General features: G+C 51.3%; 1 protein-coding gene across 5 annotated transcripts in view; it reads left to right on the forward strand.

Annotated features, from left to right (window-relative positions):
• PTPN5 (protein tyrosine phosphatase non-receptor type 5) overlaps positions 1-21,202 on the forward strand; it is a 54,037-nt gene that overhangs the window by 12,643 nt on the left and 20,192 nt on the right. For 3 of the 5 annotated variants that reach the window (XM_081798476.1, XM_081798475.1, XM_081798477.1), the window contains exons 2-3: positions 3,525-3,614; positions 9,509-9,585. In XM_081798476.1, the coding sequence (XP_081654602.1) occupies positions 3,595-3,614; positions 9,509-9,585 (97 nt within the window). In that variant the 5' untranslated portion in view covers positions 3,525-3,594. Of the gene's footprint in view, positions 1-3,524; positions 3,615-5,933; positions 5,955-9,508; positions 9,586-21,202 lie in introns of those variants that run through there. The other 2 variants (XM_081798478.1, XM_081798479.1) reach the window with 2 other exon arrangements.

Below are 21,202 nucleotides of genomic sequence, written 5' to 3' on the forward strand. Positions count from 1 at the left end.
AATGTGATTTTAAAGATGAGAAAACTGAGGCACAGAGAGTTGGAGTAAAACTCCTGATCTCCAAGACGGGCAGCCTGACCCCTCACATTCATAGCTCGAAATCAGCCATCGTGGGACCATTTACACCATGGAAATCGGCAGATGCCACTAATCAGGGCTTTTAAATGTATTTATTTATTGTTCTGAGAACCAATTTATTAGTACATCATAAGAGTCATCCTAGAGTCTCCATGGACCTCATCTGTGTGGGGAAAGAAGAGCTCTATTAACTGAGAAACAGGCAACACCTGACATACGAAATAATGTATGTATACAAAATAACGTATGTATACAAGATAAACAGCTAACGTTTTTAGGGTTTTTCTTTAAGATTTTATCTGAGCACATGTGCATGGGCAGAGGGGGAGGGGCAGAGGGAGAGGGAGAAGATGAGTCCCCGCTGAGCAGGGATCCCAGGATCATGATCTGAGCCAAAGGCAGATGCTTACCGACTGAGCCACCCAGGCTCCTCTCGCTTAATATCCTTAAGAATCCTTTGCTGTGTAGATGGTTATTTCCATTTCACAAGTAAGCAAACTGAGGCATAGAGAATTCAAGTATCTTGTGCAAGATTGGGTAACCACTGGGGGAATCCTTTATTCATACTCGGGCAGCCCAATCCCACAGCCTGTGCTTTGTGGTTTTTAATGAGCCATTTATTCATACTCAGTCTCTAGCCGGCTTTTAATTTGTCTTTTCAAGAAATATGTCTTGAATCTATCTGCCAGGTGTCAGATAGAGTGTAGGCATGGAAAACAGGAAGGTCCATGTCAGAAGCTGTACACTTCGTGGTTTAAATAAAGCCTGAGTTGGAAGCCTGGTTCTGCCACTTACCAACTCTGTGACCTTGAACAATGACTCAGTCCCTCCAAGTCCCAATCTCTGCGTGTGTAGGAGGAGGATGATCACTGTGTTTAGTTGATAGGGTTATAGTGAGAGATGAATGATGGAGAACATGCCCAGCAGTTGGCATGGTCTCCAGCACACAGGCAGCACTCAATCCAAGGGGGCCGCGGGAATTCTAGACCCCAGGTTTGTGTACAGGTGCCCCAAGGGAATTGGGGTTACAGGCATCAATAGATCATTTCTGAACAGAGAGGTAAGAAAGGAAGAGGGAATACCCAGTTCTTCCCAAGGGAGTCAGGGACGGTTCTGCCGAAGAGATGACATTTGAATAGGATCTGAAAAGGGTCTTCGAGAGTTTTCCAAGCTGGGAAGGGGAAAGGGGGGGCTTTTCCAGTGAAGGGAAAAGTACATTCCAAGGTATTCTAGGTAGGAGTGGGCATCTAACCCAAGGGACATACCAGAATACCCTCACAAGAGGTGTGATCATACCTTCATGTTTGTGAGTGTTTTCTCCTCGTACACTAAACTCTGTACCTGGGTCTTGGGGGGCATGTTGAGAGAGGGAGCAGAACGAGTGTTTTCAGAGTGTTGGAAAACAGGGTTGAACCAGATGACCTTTGAACTCTGAAATCCTGCTCTTCGATTGATCTTATTGGGGGCTCACCGGACAAGTAGGACTGTCCGCAGCAGATAGTGAACATGGCCTCTGTCAGTAACTGGCTGGGGTGGGAGCTGCCCTACACACTTGAAGATCCAGCGGCCTTTGCCAGGTGGGCTCCGTGGACCAAAGCCTTGGTTCCCTGCCACTCCACCACCATCCGCCTCATTAAATCCACCTTGACCTCTCCAAAGTTGGGGCTTGACCTTAAGGAAAGGCCCTTAAAAGTCATTAAGTTCGATTCCCTTGATTTTAGTTGGCGCTGCTGAGACACAGGTTAGAGGAAACGGCCGGCCCAAAGTCACAAGATGGCCTGGGACAAAAGTGCTGGGCTGCTGGGTCCTTGGCCTGGGGAGAGCACACAAAGCTAATGGCCGTACAGCAAGGAGGTCCTTCGGGGCCCTGGGCAGGAGGACAGGCACGCTTGAGTCCGCCTCTGGCTCCTTCACCAATTTGCCCACTGTGTGAGCCTGGCAGAATCCCTTCGCCCCCAAGCCTTAGTTTCTTCATCTGTAAAATGGGATGCAGCCTAATAGACCTAAAACGAGGATTTTTTTTAAAAGAACAGATACAGCACAGCTGCTGTAGTCTGCTGATTCATTCATGCTCACTCTCTTCCTACCTTCAGAGCACTCTTTTCAACAAAGGTGGAAAGCCAGAAGAGGAGAGGGCTTAGGAGCATGGGCGGTGAGGGGCAGATCTGTCATTACCAGCTGTGTGGCGTGGGGCAGGTCACTTCACGTCTCTGAATCTCCATCTTTTCATCTAGAAAACACAGGAAATGAAAGTATGTTCCTCCTAGGGCTATTTGAAGAATAAGGTCTGCCTCACCTTGGGAGGGAGGGGAGGGAGATGGAAAACAAGAAGGAAGAGTGTCACAAACGAGCATCTCCATCAGTGTCCCTGTCCTGCATCGTGTTGCCTTTTCACCTTCCCCTCGTCACACTGAATTTCTTCCCATCTCTTGAACGTGCCCTGTTTTCTCTTAGCTTCAGGCCCGTTCACACGCCCTCCTCCTGCCTGGAGCAGCCCACCCGCCCCTCTGTCATTCCGTAGCTGCTGAGCCCGGCTCCTCATTCATGGCACATCATAGATTTCCTTCCCGGGAACATTTCCTGAGGTCTCTGCCTCCTTAGGGACCTCAGCGGCGCCCCCACAGCACCCTGCACTTCTCCTTCAGACTGGCAGATCATGTCACTGTTGCCTTTTGCTGGCCTGCATTCCCCCATTAGGCCGTGAGCTAGAGTTCAGCCGTGGCCTGCACATAGGAGCTGTTTAGTAAACACTAGTGGAGCAAACGAATGTTCCAGTCCCTGGGTCTGACTCACATGGAAGATGGGAGACTTGGTGTTGCCCGAAGCCCTCTGCAGGCTGGGCCTCTCCAGCATCTTTCCACCTTCCCTTCCGTTGGGTCTCGGCCACACCCACACCCCAGTCTCCCACCAACAGAGCAGGATGGAGAAGTCATCATTTATCTGGGCACATCCCAAGCAGAGAACACTCAGACCCTGTGTCTGGGATCCAGAACACTCCAAGTTTGCAGTCTGCTCAGACGTGGGGACATGGCTGGACAGTGGACAGCTGGGCAGGGAGGGTAGGCAGCTTGGCAAGATGGAAATAGCTGTGAACTAAGCATTGGGAGCTTGGGGCTCAGAGCCTGTCTGCTCCCCAACTTTGCTGCACACATCAGTCTGAGTTCTCTGGTAACCAGCAACAGAAACAGACTCTGAGTCATTTAGGCAGAAAGGTATAACACAGAGTAACAGGGAATAGACCTGTGGTCTTGGGCCTTCCCTGTGGCAACAGGCAAGTCGGGCACCCAGAGAAGAGAGAGTTGACTCCCAAAGGAAATTTGGATTTTGTTAACTGCCTGAAAACCGCTGTCCATGCTGTGTGACGTGAGGCAAGGCACCTGACCTCTCTTGCCTGAGTCTCCCATCTGCGTGTTCTAAAGCTGGCCTCTCTCCATTCACATCTCCAGTGTGCTTTTTGCTGAGAAGCTTCCTGCCCTGGCCCCCGATGGCACCTTTCCCCATCCGGACACCTTGGGAATGAATTATGAGGGAGCCAGGTGAGTAGTGTGTGTGGGCTTCCCTCCCACTCACCCCACTGAGGAGGCCAAGCCCTCTCCATGTGCATGCGTGGGGACACATGACTCATTTGCATGAGGTAGTCAGCCTCATCCTTTGTCTTCCATGAAACCAGCATGTCCTTGGCCCCTGCATGCTGAATACGCTGCTGAAAGTTGAGCCGGCATTATGGGCCTCTTTCTGGTCGTGGTCTGGCATCTTCCCTAGGTTGGGAAGCTCCTAGCTAGAGTCTGTCCTCCCAGAGACCCCCAGAGCCACTAACTCTAAGACCCTGCCACTGTCTTCCACTTGAACTCTACCGTGTATCAGCAAGCTCGGGTCCTGAACACCTGGGATGCAGAGGTGGCTGAGGGGGCGGGGATGCTCTCAAGTGACTGGAAACCTGATAGGGGAGGCAGGTGCATAAACAGCTAACTATAGCAGCAGAACAAAGTAAGAGACCAAAGTAGTGAGCCAGGATTGTGGGGAGCCCCGGGATGGGAGAGTTTGATTCTCCCCAGGAGATCAGGGAGTGCTCCACGGAAGAGGAAATGTTGAGGATGAGTAAGATTTGGCAGGAGGGAGAAAGGAAATTTCAGGCTGAGGTAGCAGCGTGAACAAAGGCCTAGAAGTAGGAGTGTATGGGTTTGATTCAGGGAATAGTGATGTCTGGTGGGATCAGAGCTCTGGGAGGGTGGTGGGCGCTCCATGGGAACAGTGAGGGGTGTCTCAGTGGCCCCAGAACCCCAGGAGCATGAAGCCCGAGGTAGAGGGCATGTCTGCCTGGGGTTGGGTCAGGAGGTTGCTGGGGGTTCAGGCTCCCACCCAGAGTAAGGCTTCAGTATCCTAGTTCCTCCTAGCCCCTCACCTACCCAGGAAGAGGGTGCAGGCTCCTCAGCCTCCCTCCCCAAAGCTGTCAGCTATTTCTCTACACTAGTCCTGGGCAAAACTGGCATTGACTCCTAACATCACCCACCCGTCCTCCTTCCCACCCCCCAGAGAGAGGTGAGGTGCTCCCAGCCCGTCCCAGATGGGCCTCTGCTAGAATGCTGATTCACCCAGCCCACAGCAGGTACCTGTCCTGTGTCTCCTCCACTCGCCATGAGTTCTGGGAAGGTGAGGCAGGCTGGTCCAGGTCTAGTGTCCAGCAGCCAGCAATGCGGGGGTCCCCATTGCCTTCACACACGTGCACGCGTGCACACACACACACACACACACGTGAACAAGTGATAGTGATGCCATTCAGGCTGCCAGGGGTCTGACCATCTTATATGATAGATGAGGCTTCAGGGGCCCAGGGTGAGAGAAGCATACCCAGGCATCAGCAGGTTGGGAGCAGAGTTTAAAGGAGAGGTTTGGTTTGGCGCAGCACTGTTCATAATCGCCAGAAGGTGGAAGCAACCCAGATGTCTGTGGCTTGATGAATGGATAAATAAAATGTAGTATATCCACACAGCCGAATGTTGTTCAGCCATAAAAAGGAACGGAGCACTGATCTGTGCTCCAGCCTGGATGAGCCTAGAAAACACTGTGCTAAGTGAAAGAAGCCAGACACAAAAGACCACATAATGTATGATTCCATTTATATGAAATAGCTAGAACAGGCTAATCCATGGGGTCAGGAAGCAGATTAATGATTGCCAGAGGTGAGGGGAGGGGAGAAAGAGGGGAGGGGAGTTCCCTCATGGGTCCGAGGTTTCCTTTCGGGTGATGAAAGTGCTCTGGGTCCCGAGAGTGGTGGCCGTTGTACAACATGGTGAATGTGTTAAATGCCACGAGATTGTACACTCTCAAAACGGTTAAAGTAGTGAATTTTTCTCTTAGGTGAATTTTACCACAATTTAGAAAAAGGAGTAGTTTGGGACCAGATCAAATGCCACTGGCCAGGTCTAATGTCCATTCCTCAGACACATGCTCCTGGCCCCCCATCCATTATAGACCTCCCCCGCCCAGGCCAAGGGTGGGGGCACCTGTGACATCTCAGTTCAAGGCCAGCCCCATGGTCAAGTGGAAGAAGGCTGCCCCGCTGAAAAGCCAGGATTCCTGGCAGTGAGGCCTTGCTGACGTGCCTCTGACTGAGGCCTAGTCCCCATCGCTTCCCATCCCACTGACCAGCCTGCCCCCTCCAGTTGGTGCCAAATACATCTCAGACATCTACATTGCTCTTGCTGTCTGCACTGTGAAGGAGGTTCTTTCCCTTGTGACCCGTCATCCGTCTAGAAACATGTTTAAGAACCAGCTCTTATCTTCCCCTTGCAGAAGATTCCCCCCCCACCCTGCCCCCTCACCACAATCTGAGCTGAGCTCCCCGAGGCATCGCGTGAAGACGTCGATTGAAGCAGGTGTGGGAGCAGTCGTGTTTGTGTGTCTTCCCGAAATGACTGGGAGCTGTGCAGGGAGGGGCCTGGTGGTTCCTCGTTGTATTCCTAGGACAGCTCCGTGCCTTGCTCACAGGCGGTGCTCAGCAAACGCTTGTTGAATGAGGCAGTGGCTTTGGGAAGGTTCTGTCCCCGCCCAGATATTCTCCATCAGTGAGGGAGGGACAGGCTGGGTGATCTCCAAGTCCTTTTATCTCTGGGGTTCTCTGGCTCTAAGAGCATCGGGGCGGGGGGGGCGAGGGGACCAGCCCAGCAAGTTGCTGGGTTTTCTGCTCCTGTTGCCCAGCTCCTAGAAATCGAGGAGAAAGAAGGAGCCTGCAGTAACCCACTGCAAGCAGCTATTTCTGCTCTTGGCGGCGAGGAGAGAGGGCAGGGTCCAGAGACTGGGCTTCTCCATCCAGCCTGAATGGACCATCTCTTCTCTTCGGAAATCTAATTAAAACCCTCCCCTGAACAGCCTAGCCATGCAGGTTTTGGCTCAGGTTGCCCAGAGTCCTTCAACTACAAGGCCAAGCAGCGAACTCTTGCTCCATTTTCCTCTACAGATGAGAGGTGCTACTCTTTCTGCTTTTCTGATTATGAAATTAGTCATTTTCTAGGAAGCTTATTTATAGAGTCCGCTGCACACATGCAGCGCTGAGCTATTCTGAACACGGCTTAGGGCCTGGGAGGCTTAAGGTGTGAAAGCAGCTGTGAGTCACACATGGGTCCCCTTCCAGAGGTATCTGGATACCTTGGTTACCTTTCTGCACCCAGCCAGGAGCCAGCCCTCATGGGCTGCCCTCCAGCTAGGGTGCTCTTTACAGTAGAGAGGAAAAGCTCAGCATCCCAATCCCCATGGCTACCAGCTCAACAGAGTACCTGGAGCAGGTCCGACCTCCATTCTGTGCCCCTTTTTCCTCCTCTCCTAATTGAGGGGCATTCCGGATGTGTGATTCTGTGCCTGCTCTGGACAACAGCTGTGGAGGAGGGTTCCAGGTGGCTTCACAAAGACCTGCCCGTGAGGCAGCTCAGATGGTGGCCATGTTTGAGGTTCCTGATGTTTCTTTCAAGAAGGTCAGGGCAACATTCACGGATTCAACGAGTATTTACTTATTTATTTATTTATTGAACACCTACTATGAACCAGGCACTATGCAAGGCTTTGAAGATACAATGGTGAATAAAACAGAAATGGAGCTTGTAGTCTGATGTTAATCAAACAATGGCATATACGAAAATGAAATTTCAAACTGTGTCGAGTGTGTGAGTAAAAAGTAGTAGGAAGTAGAGCTGGAGGGGCTCTCTAGGCAGAGAGAAAAGCATGTGCAGAGGCACTGTGGAGAAGAGAACCTGTCCAGTGTAGCTAGAGTGCTGAGTACAAAGGGAAAGGGGTATGAAATAAGGTCGGAGGGATATACTGGGGTGAGATCATGCAAGACCCAGTAAAGCATGTTAAAGCATTTCTGTCTTTGTTCTAAGTGCAATAGGATGCCACTTAAAGTATCTTTACTTAAAGTATTTTTTTAAGAAGGTTATATGATAAATGTTGAATTTTGAAACAGTCATCTCTAGCTCAGGCCTGCCCCATCCAGTTGTGCAGGTTATAAACTGCACAACCTATGAAGCCATATGTGTTGGAACCAGATGGAGAATGTTTTAGGGGCAGCCTGAGTGAATGCCAGAGACCAATTAAAAGACTGCCAAAGTAATCTAGGCAAGAGAGGCTGGCGTGGACCAAGATGTAGGTGGCGGAGAGGGAGAAAAGTGGAGGGATTCAGGAGACATTTAAAGGGCCTTGAAGATAGCAGCCTTCTCTCTGCAGGAGAGCTAGGCTCCAAGGTTTGGGATTCTCAGAGCCCCTGCCAGTTGGAGTGAGGAAAAGATAAAATAACGCAATGCCAGCTTAGAGCAGAAGATGTCAGAATGAAAAGGGTCACCCTTAACTCCGCCTGTCTATCCTTAACTGTTTCAGGTCTGCAGCTGGGCCTAACACGGGCCTTGGGACCAGTCTGAGAGGTAGGATGGCAGAAATAGTGGGCAGAGAGGTAGCTGACCTCTTGAAGTTCGTGGAAGTATTATGCTGGCAGTGCTGTATTCAGGTTTCTTTCAGCTGCTAATTTCAGAAATCAGATTCCACTGGCTTAAGCTAAAATGTTGGAATTTATTGGAAGGATCCTGGAGCATCTCATGGCTTTGATAGACAGACTCAAGACTCAGGATGGGCAGGAATGAAGCAGACCCAAGGCCCATAGCAGCAGATGTTTTTGGACCTTCTCTCCAGGACACTGTGGCTACCATGATTTAGAACCAGCAACCGCAGACTGCAGGCCCTCCAGGATGCATTTGAAAAGTGCAGGGGAGAGGATCCGCTTGCCTCAGCCTGGTTGGTGTGTCTAGCCCTTGATCGGTCAGCTACTGCCAGGGGTCAGAACATGAAGGGCAGGCAGAGTCGCTGGAACCCATATTTGCATATCAGGCCATTTCCAGAGTAGGGGAACCCCTGTGAGCTGCAGGGTGTGTCTACTCTGCTGACACTTCATGGGGTCTAGCTGATCTCCTGCAACCTTTCCAGCTTACAGGGTAAAGGAGAAAAGCTAGACCCCAGTACAGTCCAGGAAAGTGCCCTTATTGGCTAGAGAGGGGGTTTTCTTTTCTTTTTTTTTTTTTTAAAGATTTTATTTATTTATTTGACAGAGAGAGACAGCAAGAGAGGGAACACAAGCAGGGGGAGTGGGAGAGGGAGAAGCAGGCTTCCCGCCGAGCAGGGAGCCCGATGTAGGGCTCGATCCCAGGACTCTGGGATCATGACCTGAGCCGAAGGCAGACGCTTAACGACTGAGCCACCCAGGCGCCCCGAGAGGGGGTTTTCTGATGCCAGAAAGAAATAGAACATTTAGAATACACCAAAAATACATATACCTACATTTTCTAACTCTTTCTGGAGGAGAGTTTTGCATGCCACTTTCCACTGCCTGAGGCACAAGGTGCTTGCAGGCCTTGAGGAGCTGGGCATAGACGGTGTGTGACCCAGACCTCTCTTTGCTCACCTGTGATTCAAACCTACAGGAACTAGGAGGCAGAACAATAAACACAACAGTGAGCCTGGAGTCCTAGACTGTAATTTCATACCCAGCTCCACCCTAATGAGCTGTGTGACCTTAGGCAAGTTACTTAACTCCTCTGAGCCTGTTGATCGATCCCTAATTGGGGGGTCACGATGAAGACTTAGTGTGATGAAGTTTGTAAGTGCTTTGCACACAGTAAGCCCTCCCTCCGTGGCAGAGGAGATGGGGGTGACGACGGTTGTAGGGCATTTGCTGCTCATTATTGCACAGGGAAAACGCCTGCAGAATTCTGCTCCCGCCTCTGCAGCTTGACCCTTCGGCAGGTTGGTCCTCCTCCTCGCCCCCTCCCCCACCACGGGGTAGGGTTATTCAAAGGGACACAGTTCGAGCAAGAAGCCTTTTTATCCTTGTTCAGGGTTCTGCCTTGATCCCAGCTGCACAGCGTCATCTGGCATTTTTCATCCGCTGCAGGAGTGCGAGAGAGAAGCACGCGGCCGATGACTCCGAGGGAGGGGCCCTGGACATGTGCTGCAGTGACAGGCTGCCGGGTGAGTCTGCCCGGCACCCAGGGGCCCCAGAGTTCCCTGGGCACGGAGAGCACCCCGGATGGCCCGCGCTGGAGTCGAGCCCGCTTAGCTGTGAACTTGCTCCGGGGGGGCTGACTCAGCTGCTCACAAGTCTTCGTTTAAATGAGGATTTGTTTTTCTAATCCCCGATGTCTCTCTGACCTGTTGTCATTTGAAGCTGCTCTGGGCTCCCACGGAGGGAAGAGCGGGCAGCTGGGGGTGTGCCGGGAGGGTGGAGAGAGGGGTGAGGAGCTGGGGAGTCCAGGGCTGCTGGGGCCCTGACCGCTGATCAGCAGTGTGTTGGGCAAGACTTCAAGAGGTAAGGCGAGGGGACATGGACAGCCCGGATGTGACATGAGCCGAGGGTGGGTGGGCGATGGGGAGAAAGTACCTGCCAGCCCTGTTGAGAGCCTCGCCGTGAGGGTCAGTGTGTGCTGCTTGGGGCTGACTGGCCGCGCTCACCGCCACCACAGAGACCTTACCGTGGCACTCCTGCCCGTGGCCTGTGGGGTGGCAACGTGTCCCAGCTGTAGACCAAGTACCCAGCTCACAGAAGGAATAAAGGAAAGGAGGGTAGGAGACAGTTGTAATATTCGTTTTCTTTTCATAAAACTTTTTTTCTTATAACAAATATCTACTGTAGAAATGATAGAAAATAAGACAAATGAAAAAAAAAATTGTCGTACTCCCGTAACACAATATTCGTTTTCATCTTTCTTTCCAATCCTTTTGGTTCAAAAACAGCCTTTTGAATGCTGACTTTGAAGTCCCAAACCTGTAGCTTGTCAGAAACCTCATGATTGGCAAGGAACCTTCGAGTGGCGTTTTCAGTGACACTCTTTAAGACAGACATTGAAAACAACTAGGTATGACTGTAAAGTGATGACTCCTTAAAATAAGTGGTTATTTTACTCCCACCATGAGCCAGTGCCCCAGCTACTGATGAAGCTTCTTCCTCAGGCCTGCAGGTAAGGTTTGAGCCCTTTGGTGCAGTTCACGCCATGTCCAGTAGGAGGTACCATTGCTCAAAAACATTTTGGAAGGCCTGTTGAGCTGGTCTAGGGTGGGTGTCATCTTTCAGGGGCCCTGTGGGGACCCGAAACAGCTAGCTTCAAGAACAAAATTCTCCAAAGGGATGTGAGAACTGTCTGTGAATATATGAAAGGCTGTCCTGTGGGGGGAGCAGCAGATTCGTTCTGTGTATCTTAAGAGGCTGGCATAAACCCGATACACAGAAATTAAAAAGAAGCCTGTTGGCACAAGGGATCCAGAACTTTCTTTTTTTTTTTAAGATTTTATTTATTTATTTTGAGATATATATATATAGAGAGAGAAAGAGCATGAGTGGGGCGGGGCGGGGCAGACTCTCCGCTGAGCAGGGAGCCCGACATGGGGCTCGATCCCAGGACCCCAGGATCATGACCTGAGCCGAAGGCAGATGCTTAACTAACTGAGCCACACAGGTGCCCCCAGAACTTTCTTTCTGAATCTGAAAGTGGTCTACTCATAGAACTGGATAATTCAAGAGGAAGAAAATGAGTGTTCCATCACTGGAGGCATTCAAATATTACCTGGATAGACAGTGGAGAGAGGAAATTTCCACAATGGGTGGGAAGTCGAGATGACATCAAAAGTCCCTTTCAACTATTAAACGTTCCGTGATTCAGATATGAGTCATAGAATTCAGAGATGATTCTACGACCAGGGCTGGCCCAGTGGCCAGAAAAAACCCACGGAAAATAGGACGTGATGTATAGGGGTCCAGAGAGTAGCATGGTGTGAAGGAAAGAGGACCGGCTTTGGCATTTGGGTCTGGCTCATAGGCTCTGTGTTTATGGACAGGTCACTTACCCCTGCTGGGCCTCTGGTCCTCATCTGTAAATGGGAACAACGGCAATATGAGTATTTATCCTCACAAGGATTAAAAAAATATAATTACATAGGCATTCATTCCACAAATACTCTCTGAGCGCCTACTGTGTGTCAGGTATTACGCTAGGTGCTAGGAATCTAGTGGTAGATAAAACAGACATAGCCCCTGCCCTGCTTTGAGCTGCTTCTGGAAAATAGGGTGAAACCACAGGAGAGAGACTACAGTAATAAGAATAATATATGACATTTCAACCGTCCCTGAAAGCCAGCAACCAGCTTAGAATGGAAGAGGAGTATCGGTCCTCTGCAATGGAACTGGTACGTTGCCCTTCCCTGTGCCAGGCACTGTTCTGAATACTCTCGCAGGTACATCTCACGGAATCCTGTCCCCTGCCCTAAGAAGTTGGTATCGTTTCCTGTCCCCATCTTCTAGATGAGAGGACCGAGGCCCAGGGAAGTGGAGGAGTCCGTCCAGGGTCACTTTGCTAGTGTTTGGTAGAGTGAGGATTCAGTTCATGCCATCTCTTTCCAGAGCCCATGCTCCTGGTCACCTCCCCATTCTGCCTCCACTGTCACCATGGAGCCACCGTCAGTTTCTGGCACTGTGTGTACTGAGGCAAGAAGAGCTAAGGTGTGTCTGTCCCCGGGGAGGAGTCTGGAGGAGATGGGCCGTGTCACCATGCCTGTCCCCATCTGGGTCCTTCCCGCCAGGGGCTAGGCCAGCTATTCACCCCTCTAGACTCCCCGGATGCCATCGTCATGTGATCTTGTAATCATGTTTTGCCTGTTTCCTCCACGGGACCGTGACTTCTTTGAAGGCAAGTGCCTATTTCGTCCTCCACGTCCAGTCTTCATTCACTCATTTCTTCATTCACCGGATGACTGTTCATTGAGTGAATCCCCAGGCAGGACACTCCTGTAAGCACTGAACCTTGTAAGATTCAGCAGTGAACCGAACTGAGAAAATGTCCACCCTCACAGGGCAGTGTTGTGCGCTGATAGAGAGCAGGAACTCTGGACCTGGGCTTGGTTCCACCATCTACTCCGGAGGTGATCATGCGCAAGCGACTTAATCTTTCTGTGCCTCCCAGTTACAAGATATAAGCACGAATACTATTTACAACCAAGTAGAGTTGTTGGAGGAGCACATGAATTAATGGAAAGCTCAGAACAGTACCTGGCACATAGGTAGTTTGATCTATAGGCATTTGCTATGTAGAGGAAGAGAGACAAGGAATAAAATAAATAAGGAAAATATTTAGGATGGTAGGTAGTAGTATGTGCTGGGGAGGAAATTAAAACCAAGAAGGAGGGATGAGAAAGGATGGGGTGGGGGAGGTAGCATTGTAAATAGGGCGGTCCTGGAAGCTGGTTAGGAGGACGCTTCCATAAATGCTCATCAGCCAGAACCACCGATCTGAGCAGCAACTTGGACATGAAACGGGGTATAAAGGCCGAGAGAATCGGGGAGCAGGGCCTTTAAAATGAACCCAAGAGCACCGCAAGCAATTGCATAAGGATGGTGTAAAACTACAGCCATCAAGAAATCTCTCCCCCTCCTCCCAGCTGTCTTCCCGCTGGGCGAGATGAGGTGGAGTGAGGGCTAGCCTTGCCTGAGTGACTCACACCTTCCCACAAGCACCGCGTGGCCGCGGTCACCTGGACCTGAACCAGCACCAAGCAGGTCACGTAGACCTCCCAGCTTGAGATTTCTGGGTGAAAACCTCCTCTGGCATCGCCAACGCCCCCGGGCAGCTGGGAGGCACGCTCGCTCACATCCCCAGCGCGCTGCTCTTCTGTGCTCACACGCCCGTCTCCGTCCTCACTTGTCCCAGCCCCGTGCGCATGTATGCACATGCACAGACCCACACACAGCTACCCAGGCACACGCCCCGTCTCGCTCTGCTTCATGAAGCCCCATGGGCGCACACCCACTTGAAGCTCATGCACCTGCGCACCTCCTTCCCCCTGTGCACTGGGGATCTCTTTGCTCCATGGTGCCATCATCCAGGCTGATCTGCCTGCTCTGTCATTCCTGCTTCAGGTCTCTCTCTCTTCCGCGGCCAGGCCCCTTCTCACGTACACGTGCAGACCAGCGGGCACACTCCTTCGCTCCCATTCTCTACCCTTTCTGCAGGCCCTCAGCTGCACGTAGTCTCGGTGCACCCCACTCTGTGCACACACACACATACATTTTCCTTCTCCCTCACGCCCAAGTTCTCTTACACGGGGTCACTCTCCTTCTCTTCTCTTTCACTCCCCAGTGCTTGCTCATTTACTTGGTCACAGTCACCCAAATACATTTATACATTCAAACTCACACCCCCCGCCTCTGTGTGTAGGTGTTCATATTTGCAAGAAACCAGGCAATCCTGCTGATGCTGGGGCCTCCGCTCCTTCCCCAGCCAGGACCACTGCAGGCCCAGCCTCGAACCCGTGGCTTCCTTTGGGGTACAGGTCAGAGGAAGGAGGTAGACAAGACCATAGGAGGTGCTGGTGATGGCGTGACATCACCAAGTGTCACTCACACTGTCTCCAGCGGGCAGGCTCAGGGGCTGGCCTGCTCCTAACATCTGCAGGGACCAAGGCCAGCCTGCAAATGAGGCCCCTGGTGGCGCACCACCCTCTGCTGAGTCCTGCACTGGGAGGGCCCTTGTGTACATGCACGTGGGCACGTCAGTCTGTGGGTCCACACGTGCTCCACATCCCACCCCAATTGCTGCTCCTTGGCCACCCCTCAAATCTAAAGGTACCCAAGCAGGAGGCCACATCCACCCTCAGAAAGGCACCCATGCAGGCAGGCTCCAGGGCATTTGGGCAGGGAGCTCTGGAGTCCTAGCAGCCAGAGCGTGGCCTGGAAAGGAGAGCGTAGGCACACCTCCTAGCCCTGTGGAACTCCTTGCCCTCCAGGGAGTGGCGTGGCCAGAGGAGAACGAGCTCGGTCCGGGTGTAAGGACAACTCTGGTCTTGGAAACAAGGTGCTCCCATAGCATCCTACAACGAGCAGCTGGCTGGAGCCATGGGAGTCACCGCCACCCTGAGATGTAAGGGTATCATGATTAGCTGGCTCTATGCAAGGTTGTGAGTAGCTCCTGAAGGCCTGAGTAGGCCATTGCCCATTCGGTAGGAGCCGCTGGTGTCCTGGTGACTCTCGTACTCACTCCCACTTATGTCCCAGTGCCTTCAAGGCTACGCTCTGCCCAGCCCTAGGTTCTAAATCATCATGGATATCAGGCTGACCCTCTTTTCAGGGGGACAAGGTCTAGGTCTCAACAAGAGACCATTGATCATCCTGGGTGGCCTTTTATAAAGTGGATGCCATTTTTTAAAAGATTTTATTTATTTATTTGTCAGAAAGAGAGAGCATGCGCACACAAGCAGGGGGAGTGGCAGGCAGAGAGAGAAGCAGGCTCCCCATGGAGCAGGGAGCCTGATGCGGGGCTCGATCCCAGGACCCTGGGACCATGACCCGAGCCGAAGGCAGACGCTTAACCGACTGAGCCACCCAGGCATCCCAGGGGGATGCATTACTGAGGAAATCCTAATCCCGCGGCAACTAACCCTGGCCATGACAGAGGGTCACATCTCAGCTTTCCGGGCTGTCCCTTCATGACACAGACAAGATCTTGGGCCAGAAGCCAGCAAGGACCAATTGCAAAGCCCTTTTATCAATTTGACGAACTTTTATTGAACATCCACTCTGTGCCCACGCCTGGGCCAGGCTGTGGTGACACAGTGAAGAGCAGACCCTGGTTCTTGCTCTCAGGGAGGCCAGAACACCATGGAAGGGTGTACCCCTAATGCAGCCTTATCTTGGGGGGGGGTCAGGGAAGGCTTCCTGGAAGAAATGGCCTTTCAACTGTGACCTGAAGGATGAATAGGGCTCTGGCTCATGTCTTTAGGAACCAGCTATCAAAGCATTTTAACGAATAGGTTAACATCCTAATGGGCTTTGTCCCCCGTCTACTAACCCTCGTTCTCACAAAGACTCTGGTCAGGGTCTGGCATCTAGACTTGTCAGGGAGCAAGTGCAGGAGCCCAGAGAGACAAACAGAGAAGACAGGCCTATAGTTGTACTGCTGAGGGGTCACTTGTCCCTGTCGACACTCAGCAGCTTAAGTTCCGTTGACTTTTCTTTCTTTGTATCATTGGAGTTCTGTTTTCATTCAAAACTTTTAATGCATTTAGGAAGGTTTACTGTGGCTAGCAGTACAGTCAATTGTCTTTGTCTTGAGTCTTCAGAGTAGAAATTAAAGAAAAACAAAACACCATTTGGTTGTGTTAAGAACCCTAATTGGAGAGCATTCTGTAATGATACCATTGTACTGAGAAGTACCCACCCAGGTATCCACTGATCAGTGATGGTAGAGGTTAACTCTTCTCAGATACTAGGGCAGATATGGAGGGATGAACCCATCTAGCTGAGTCTTGGGATGCTGTGAGGAGGCAGACAGATATGGGTTCAAATCCTCCCTCTGCCACTGATCAGCAGCATGACCTCGGGTAACTTATCTGACTGCTTTGAGTTCCACATTCTTCACTCTAAAATGAGGTGGTACCATGATAAGATCTTTACAGAGATTTTGTGAGGATTAAATGAGTTGATGCATGCTCAGTGCTTCTTCTACAATGCTCTGTAAGTGCTAGCTAGTAATGAGGGTGAGGATTGTTCCAGGATGTGGACTGTGAATAGAAAATCCTTCAAATATTCTCAAGGGCCCAGGCATCAAGTTGCAGTCCAGTCCTTCAGCAGTGGAGTGGATGGTATAGCTTTCTGGATGTTTCTTGACTGCCCACCACAGGCCTGGCACCTCACAGAACCAGCACAGACACAGGCAAGAGTGTTGTCTACGTGCTGAGTCAGGCGGGGAAGGGGGCCAGGGTTGCAGGGGAAGACAGTCACCCATTTTCCTTCACCAGTGTAGAAATGGTTCTGATATTCCAGGGAGTTACCTGGAGGTGTGATATGACCAGAGAGTCTTCACGATGGGAAGAAAGGCCATCTGCCTCCACACAGGTTGATGCTAAAGGTCTTTCAGACAAATGGACATCTGTGGTATCCCTAAGATATGCAATGACAGATGCTGTCCCCTTTCACCTTGCCTGGCCCAGGGACCCTCCAAAAAAAATCTCATCTTGGGGCGCCAGGGTGGCTCAGTCGGTTAAGCATCCGACTCTTGATTTCGGTTCAGGTCATGATTTCAGGATCATGGGATCGAGCCCCACATTGAGCTCCCCGCTCAGCATGGTGTCTGCTTGATCTTCTCTCTCCTCTGCCTCTGTCCCTCCGCATCCCTGCTCTCGCTTCCTCCCTCTCTTTCTCAAAATAAATAAATGAATAAATTTTTAAAAAAGAATATTTCAGCCATTAAAAAAAAATCTCATCTTTCCATTTGAGCTCATTTCTTCCTTTCAAGTCCCAACCACTTCTTTTGGTTAATCTATTTGCTACCTAACAAACGGTCTTAAAACTTAGTGAGTTAAAACAACAACCTTCGATTTGCTCATGATTCAGAGGGTCCTGCAGGTCTCAGCTGGGTGATTCTTCTGTTCATGTGGCTTCAACTGAGGTCACTCACTTAGCTGTATTCACCTGGTGCTGGGCTGGGATAGAAGGCCCAAGAAAGCTTTTCTTACATGGGTGACCCGTCAGTGTGAATATCAGAAGTTGGTGGGAGGCATCATTAGGGCACCTTGGAGGCTGTCTGCCATGCTGCTGAAAAGTTGAACCCTTGAAATCCAAAGAGACATATTCTAAGGATACGTCTATATACAGAATGATTTATGAGGGGAAAAAAATCCACCCACAAAGAAAGAAAAAATACCAGAAAATATGTCAAAAGGAAACCAGTGTCTTTCTCAGCGTGGTAGGATTATGGATGACTTGAGTTTCCTTTATGCTTTTATGAGGGTTTTTTCCCCTCGTATTTTCCAAAATCATTTAAAAAATGATTAGCCACCCCAAAATATTCATCAATCCTTGCCAGGCAAGAGTGGTAGTTGGGGGTAGTAGGGGCCTTGTGGGGTGAGTCACGTTCCTCCAGGTTGGGTGGCTCAGCCTGGCAGGCCCAGAATCTCAGGCTGACCCAACCCCCGGGATCTTAATGGGGGTTAGTTAACCCTGTGGGGGCGTCTGTGGAGACAGTCACCAAGCCCTGGAATCCACCCCCCCGCCCCGGAGAAAGCCAACACAATGACTCAAATGTCATGTTGGTGAAGTTGCTCAGAAAAGAGGAGACTCTGGGGTCTCCTTGGCAGTTGGCTCTGCTTCAGCCAAGTCCATGAGCGTTTCCCCCTATAGGGGGCGCCAATTCCCAAGCAGCCAGAGCCTGCCCTGGAGAGAGCGATGTCCCTCTCTCCAGCTCTCTCAGGTGTGGGACCCAGACAAAATAACAGGCCTTCCCTTGGCTGTTGTTCTTTCGCCATCTGGAGTTGACCCAACTTACAACTTGGTGGTTTTGTTTCCTGTTTCCTTGGGGGAGCCAGGGTAATGACCATTGTAGGTATTTGCTTGCATGGCCCCATTATCCTCAGTGGTCTACAAGAGGCCCCTCTCTGGTTCTGTTCACTTATTCATTCTCTTTTCTCTCCCACTGCCATATTGCTCCTCCCCATAGTTAATGTGTTCTAAGGTATTTAGTATATGTGTTTTGTTTGTCTCTGTGTGCTCTTGCAGAAGGGGTGGTGAGATTTTGTGTGCTTGTACTTTTAATTTGTACTTTTAATCCCCCCACTTCTCCCACCGCCGCCACAGAGAGCATAGGCTTCCATGTCCCCTTAGGGACTGTGTGAGAATTCCTTGGAGCAGAACCACTGGTTTCCAGACTTCTGCTTCCCAGGCCAGTTCCAGCAGAGGATCTGGGAGAAGCTGGAACAGAGAGAACTAGGAGTAAGGTGGTGTGCGCGGAGGCTGGGGCGATAAGCAGGGGCCAACACATGCTGGGCCTTTATTATTGACCATGACAAGGAGTTTGGTCTTTATCCTAAGAACAAGGTGAGACCATTGAATTTAATTAAAGCAGGGGCTCAGGTTTGTTTTTTAAAGATACCTATCTTTAGCATCTTTAGCACCGGCAGGGCCCTTAGAGACCCCTGGTCACACTCTGAATTTACAGAAGGCCTCAGAGGCCCACAAGGCAGTGAGAGGCCCAGGGCCCCATCGCCTGGGAGAGGCAGAACTAGGACTGCCATTCCAGTCTCTTGATACTTTACCAACATCTTGAGCCTCCCTGGTTGCAGAGGGCCGACCGAGGATGGCAGCCTCTGAAGGCGTGGGATCTGTGGGCGCTGCTGTCCTGGGGAGTCTCGGGTCGCTCCTGCTCCCTTCCTACCACTGGACTTGCCTATACTTCTGAGGGCACTGACCAGGGCCCACCAAAAAACCCTAAGCCAGGACCCAGACTTCTGCTGCCCTGGGGCCTTTGGCCTCAGCCCTTCAGATGCCCGCTGGCAGCCCCTGTGAAACTTGCCATGCTGGCGTAATGAGCGAGAACTGAGTGGAGGCGTTAAAGACACATATGTCAGTCCTGGTTCTGCCTCTCACCCTTTGAACCTCAGTTTCCTCATCTGTGAAATGGGCGGGTGGACCAAATGCCTCTCAAGTCTGTCCTTTCCTCCCCATGCATTTGCGTTGGTCAAAGTCTCAGGCACTTAGGACCTCTCATACCCCGTTGCCCCAGGGCCTCTCTGTCTGTTGTTTTAGTTCTCAGCGTGGGCAACGGCGGGGGGGGGCGCACCCTCAGAGTTTCATTGACCCTTTGCACCCTTGTACTTCTGGGCCTCTGCTCCGGAGAGGCACGAAGAACTAAGCCATTGTTTGCAGCAACAAAGCTGTTCGCAATTTCAGATAGAACCATTTTATTATATCCCATCCAAAGATTACTTGAGTTGTGTTTTGTTTTGAACGCTTGTTAGCATTCTGGATTTAATTAACTGGCAGAGACAACGCTGCTCCCTCTCCTCCCACCATCCTCAGCCCATGCCCACTCCATCCACCGACCCCGGTTGCCAGCCTACAGCCTCACAGCCTCTGCCCACGTGGGGTCAGGGCACCCATTGTCCTCCTGGGGGGCTCACCTGGCAGAGGAAAGGGAAGTCCTTACTGCTGCCTCTCCCTCACTCTCCTCTCCCCTCCCCTCTTCCTCCTCCTCTCTGAATTGTGCTACTATTTATTGAGCGTTCACCATGTGTTGGGCACCCGACTAAGCGCCTTGCATGTCTTACCTTATGGTATCCTCAAAATCCAGCAGACAAGTCTTACGGTATCTGTGGTCCAGAGGAGAGAGTAAGTCACTTACCCAAGGTCACAGAAGTCAGGCCTCAAACCGAAGTTTGTGTGACTCTTAAACTTTTGCCACAAAGCCTCTACAAAAAGCTGCGTCCCTGGAAACAGAGCCACTTTGGGGAATAGGAAGAACTGCTGTTAGAGCACACAAGAGTCAGGTCCTGGAGATATTTCCTGTTACTTCAGTCGGCCTACTGAAAGCGTTCCCTCGTGGGTCCCATTCTCGCCCCCTGCCATGCCCCCTAGCACAGCTTCTCAGCTGTCTGCAGACAGCCTCCAGCACCCCCGGCCCACCCCACCCCCACCTCGCCCTCCCCAGACTGAGCATCGGACCCCTGAGTTCCCAGACTTCTCATCTTCATCCCGAGCCTGCTTTTCTCTGCCCACCCTGCCCCCATGCTGGGGTGTGATAGTGCTGTGGGAGCACTGTCCCCTCCATTCAGGGTCGCCCCTGTCCCCTCTGTTCTAGAATGGACTGAAGCTCTTTCCCAAGCTGACTCCCCCCGATAGGCAGGAGGAAGAAGCAATGGAGACCCAGCCAGGGGTGGGCAGCACAGGGTCTGGTTAGGAAGACACATGCTGGAGCCCAGCTGCCCGGGTCTGAGGCCTGGCTCTGCCTTCCATGAGCCGTGATGGCCTTGGGCAAGTCACTGAACCTCCTGAACTCCTGTTTTCCTGTCGGTGAAAGAGGACAGTCCCTTTACCTACCTCCTGTGGTGGTTGTAAGACCTGAACGCGTGGGTATTGGTAAAGCCGTCACGGGGATGCATGGCCCTGTGCCTTGTAGGCTAGTTAAGAGAATTGGCTTGGAGGAAGCCGAGCTTGTGGAGCCCCAGCCTCACACCCACAGGCTTGCACTCTGCGTCAGTCTGAGAACCAGGGTCCCTAGCTTGAAGCAAGTCACTGAGGAAAGTTCTGGAAAATTCTGCATCAGCCAGAAGGGAGCATAGTAGAGCTGCCCCCCACCTCTTTTGTGGTACGGATTGCTCACCTTGCTTGAGGTGAGCTCCCAGAACATCATAGATCATTTATCCCACGGGGTCTACGGTGCAGGTTCCCTCCTGCTGCATTGGCCTGTGTGCTGAATGTCAGGGTTAAGGGCTTCTTTTCAGTATTCAAATTTTCCTGAGCACCTACTGTGTCTGATGCATTCATTCTCTCTCAGTCTCGCGCTCTCTCCACTCTCTTCTCTCTTGCTCTCTCCACAAGGCAGCCTCAGGGCAGCTAGATGTTTTTACATGACTCCTGAAGGTTTCCAGAGCACACATCCAAAGAGAAGCAGCAGAAGCTACATGGACTTTTCTAACCTAGTCTCAAGGGTCAGACATCATCTTCTGCCACATTCCCATCTTTAAGGCAATCATCCAGCTGGGGAGGTGGGAGGGGAGCGGGACATTTGTTCTTCTACCCAGCGATGGGAGGAATGTGGAGGAATTCACAGAT

The sequence above is a fragment of the Leptonychotes weddellii genome, chromosome 11, assembly GCF_054177405.1.
Source record: "Leptonychotes weddellii isolate Sample4059 chromosome 11, ASM5417740v2, whole genome shotgun sequence".
NCBI lineage: Eukaryota > Metazoa > Chordata > Mammalia > Carnivora > Phocidae > Leptonychotes > Leptonychotes weddellii.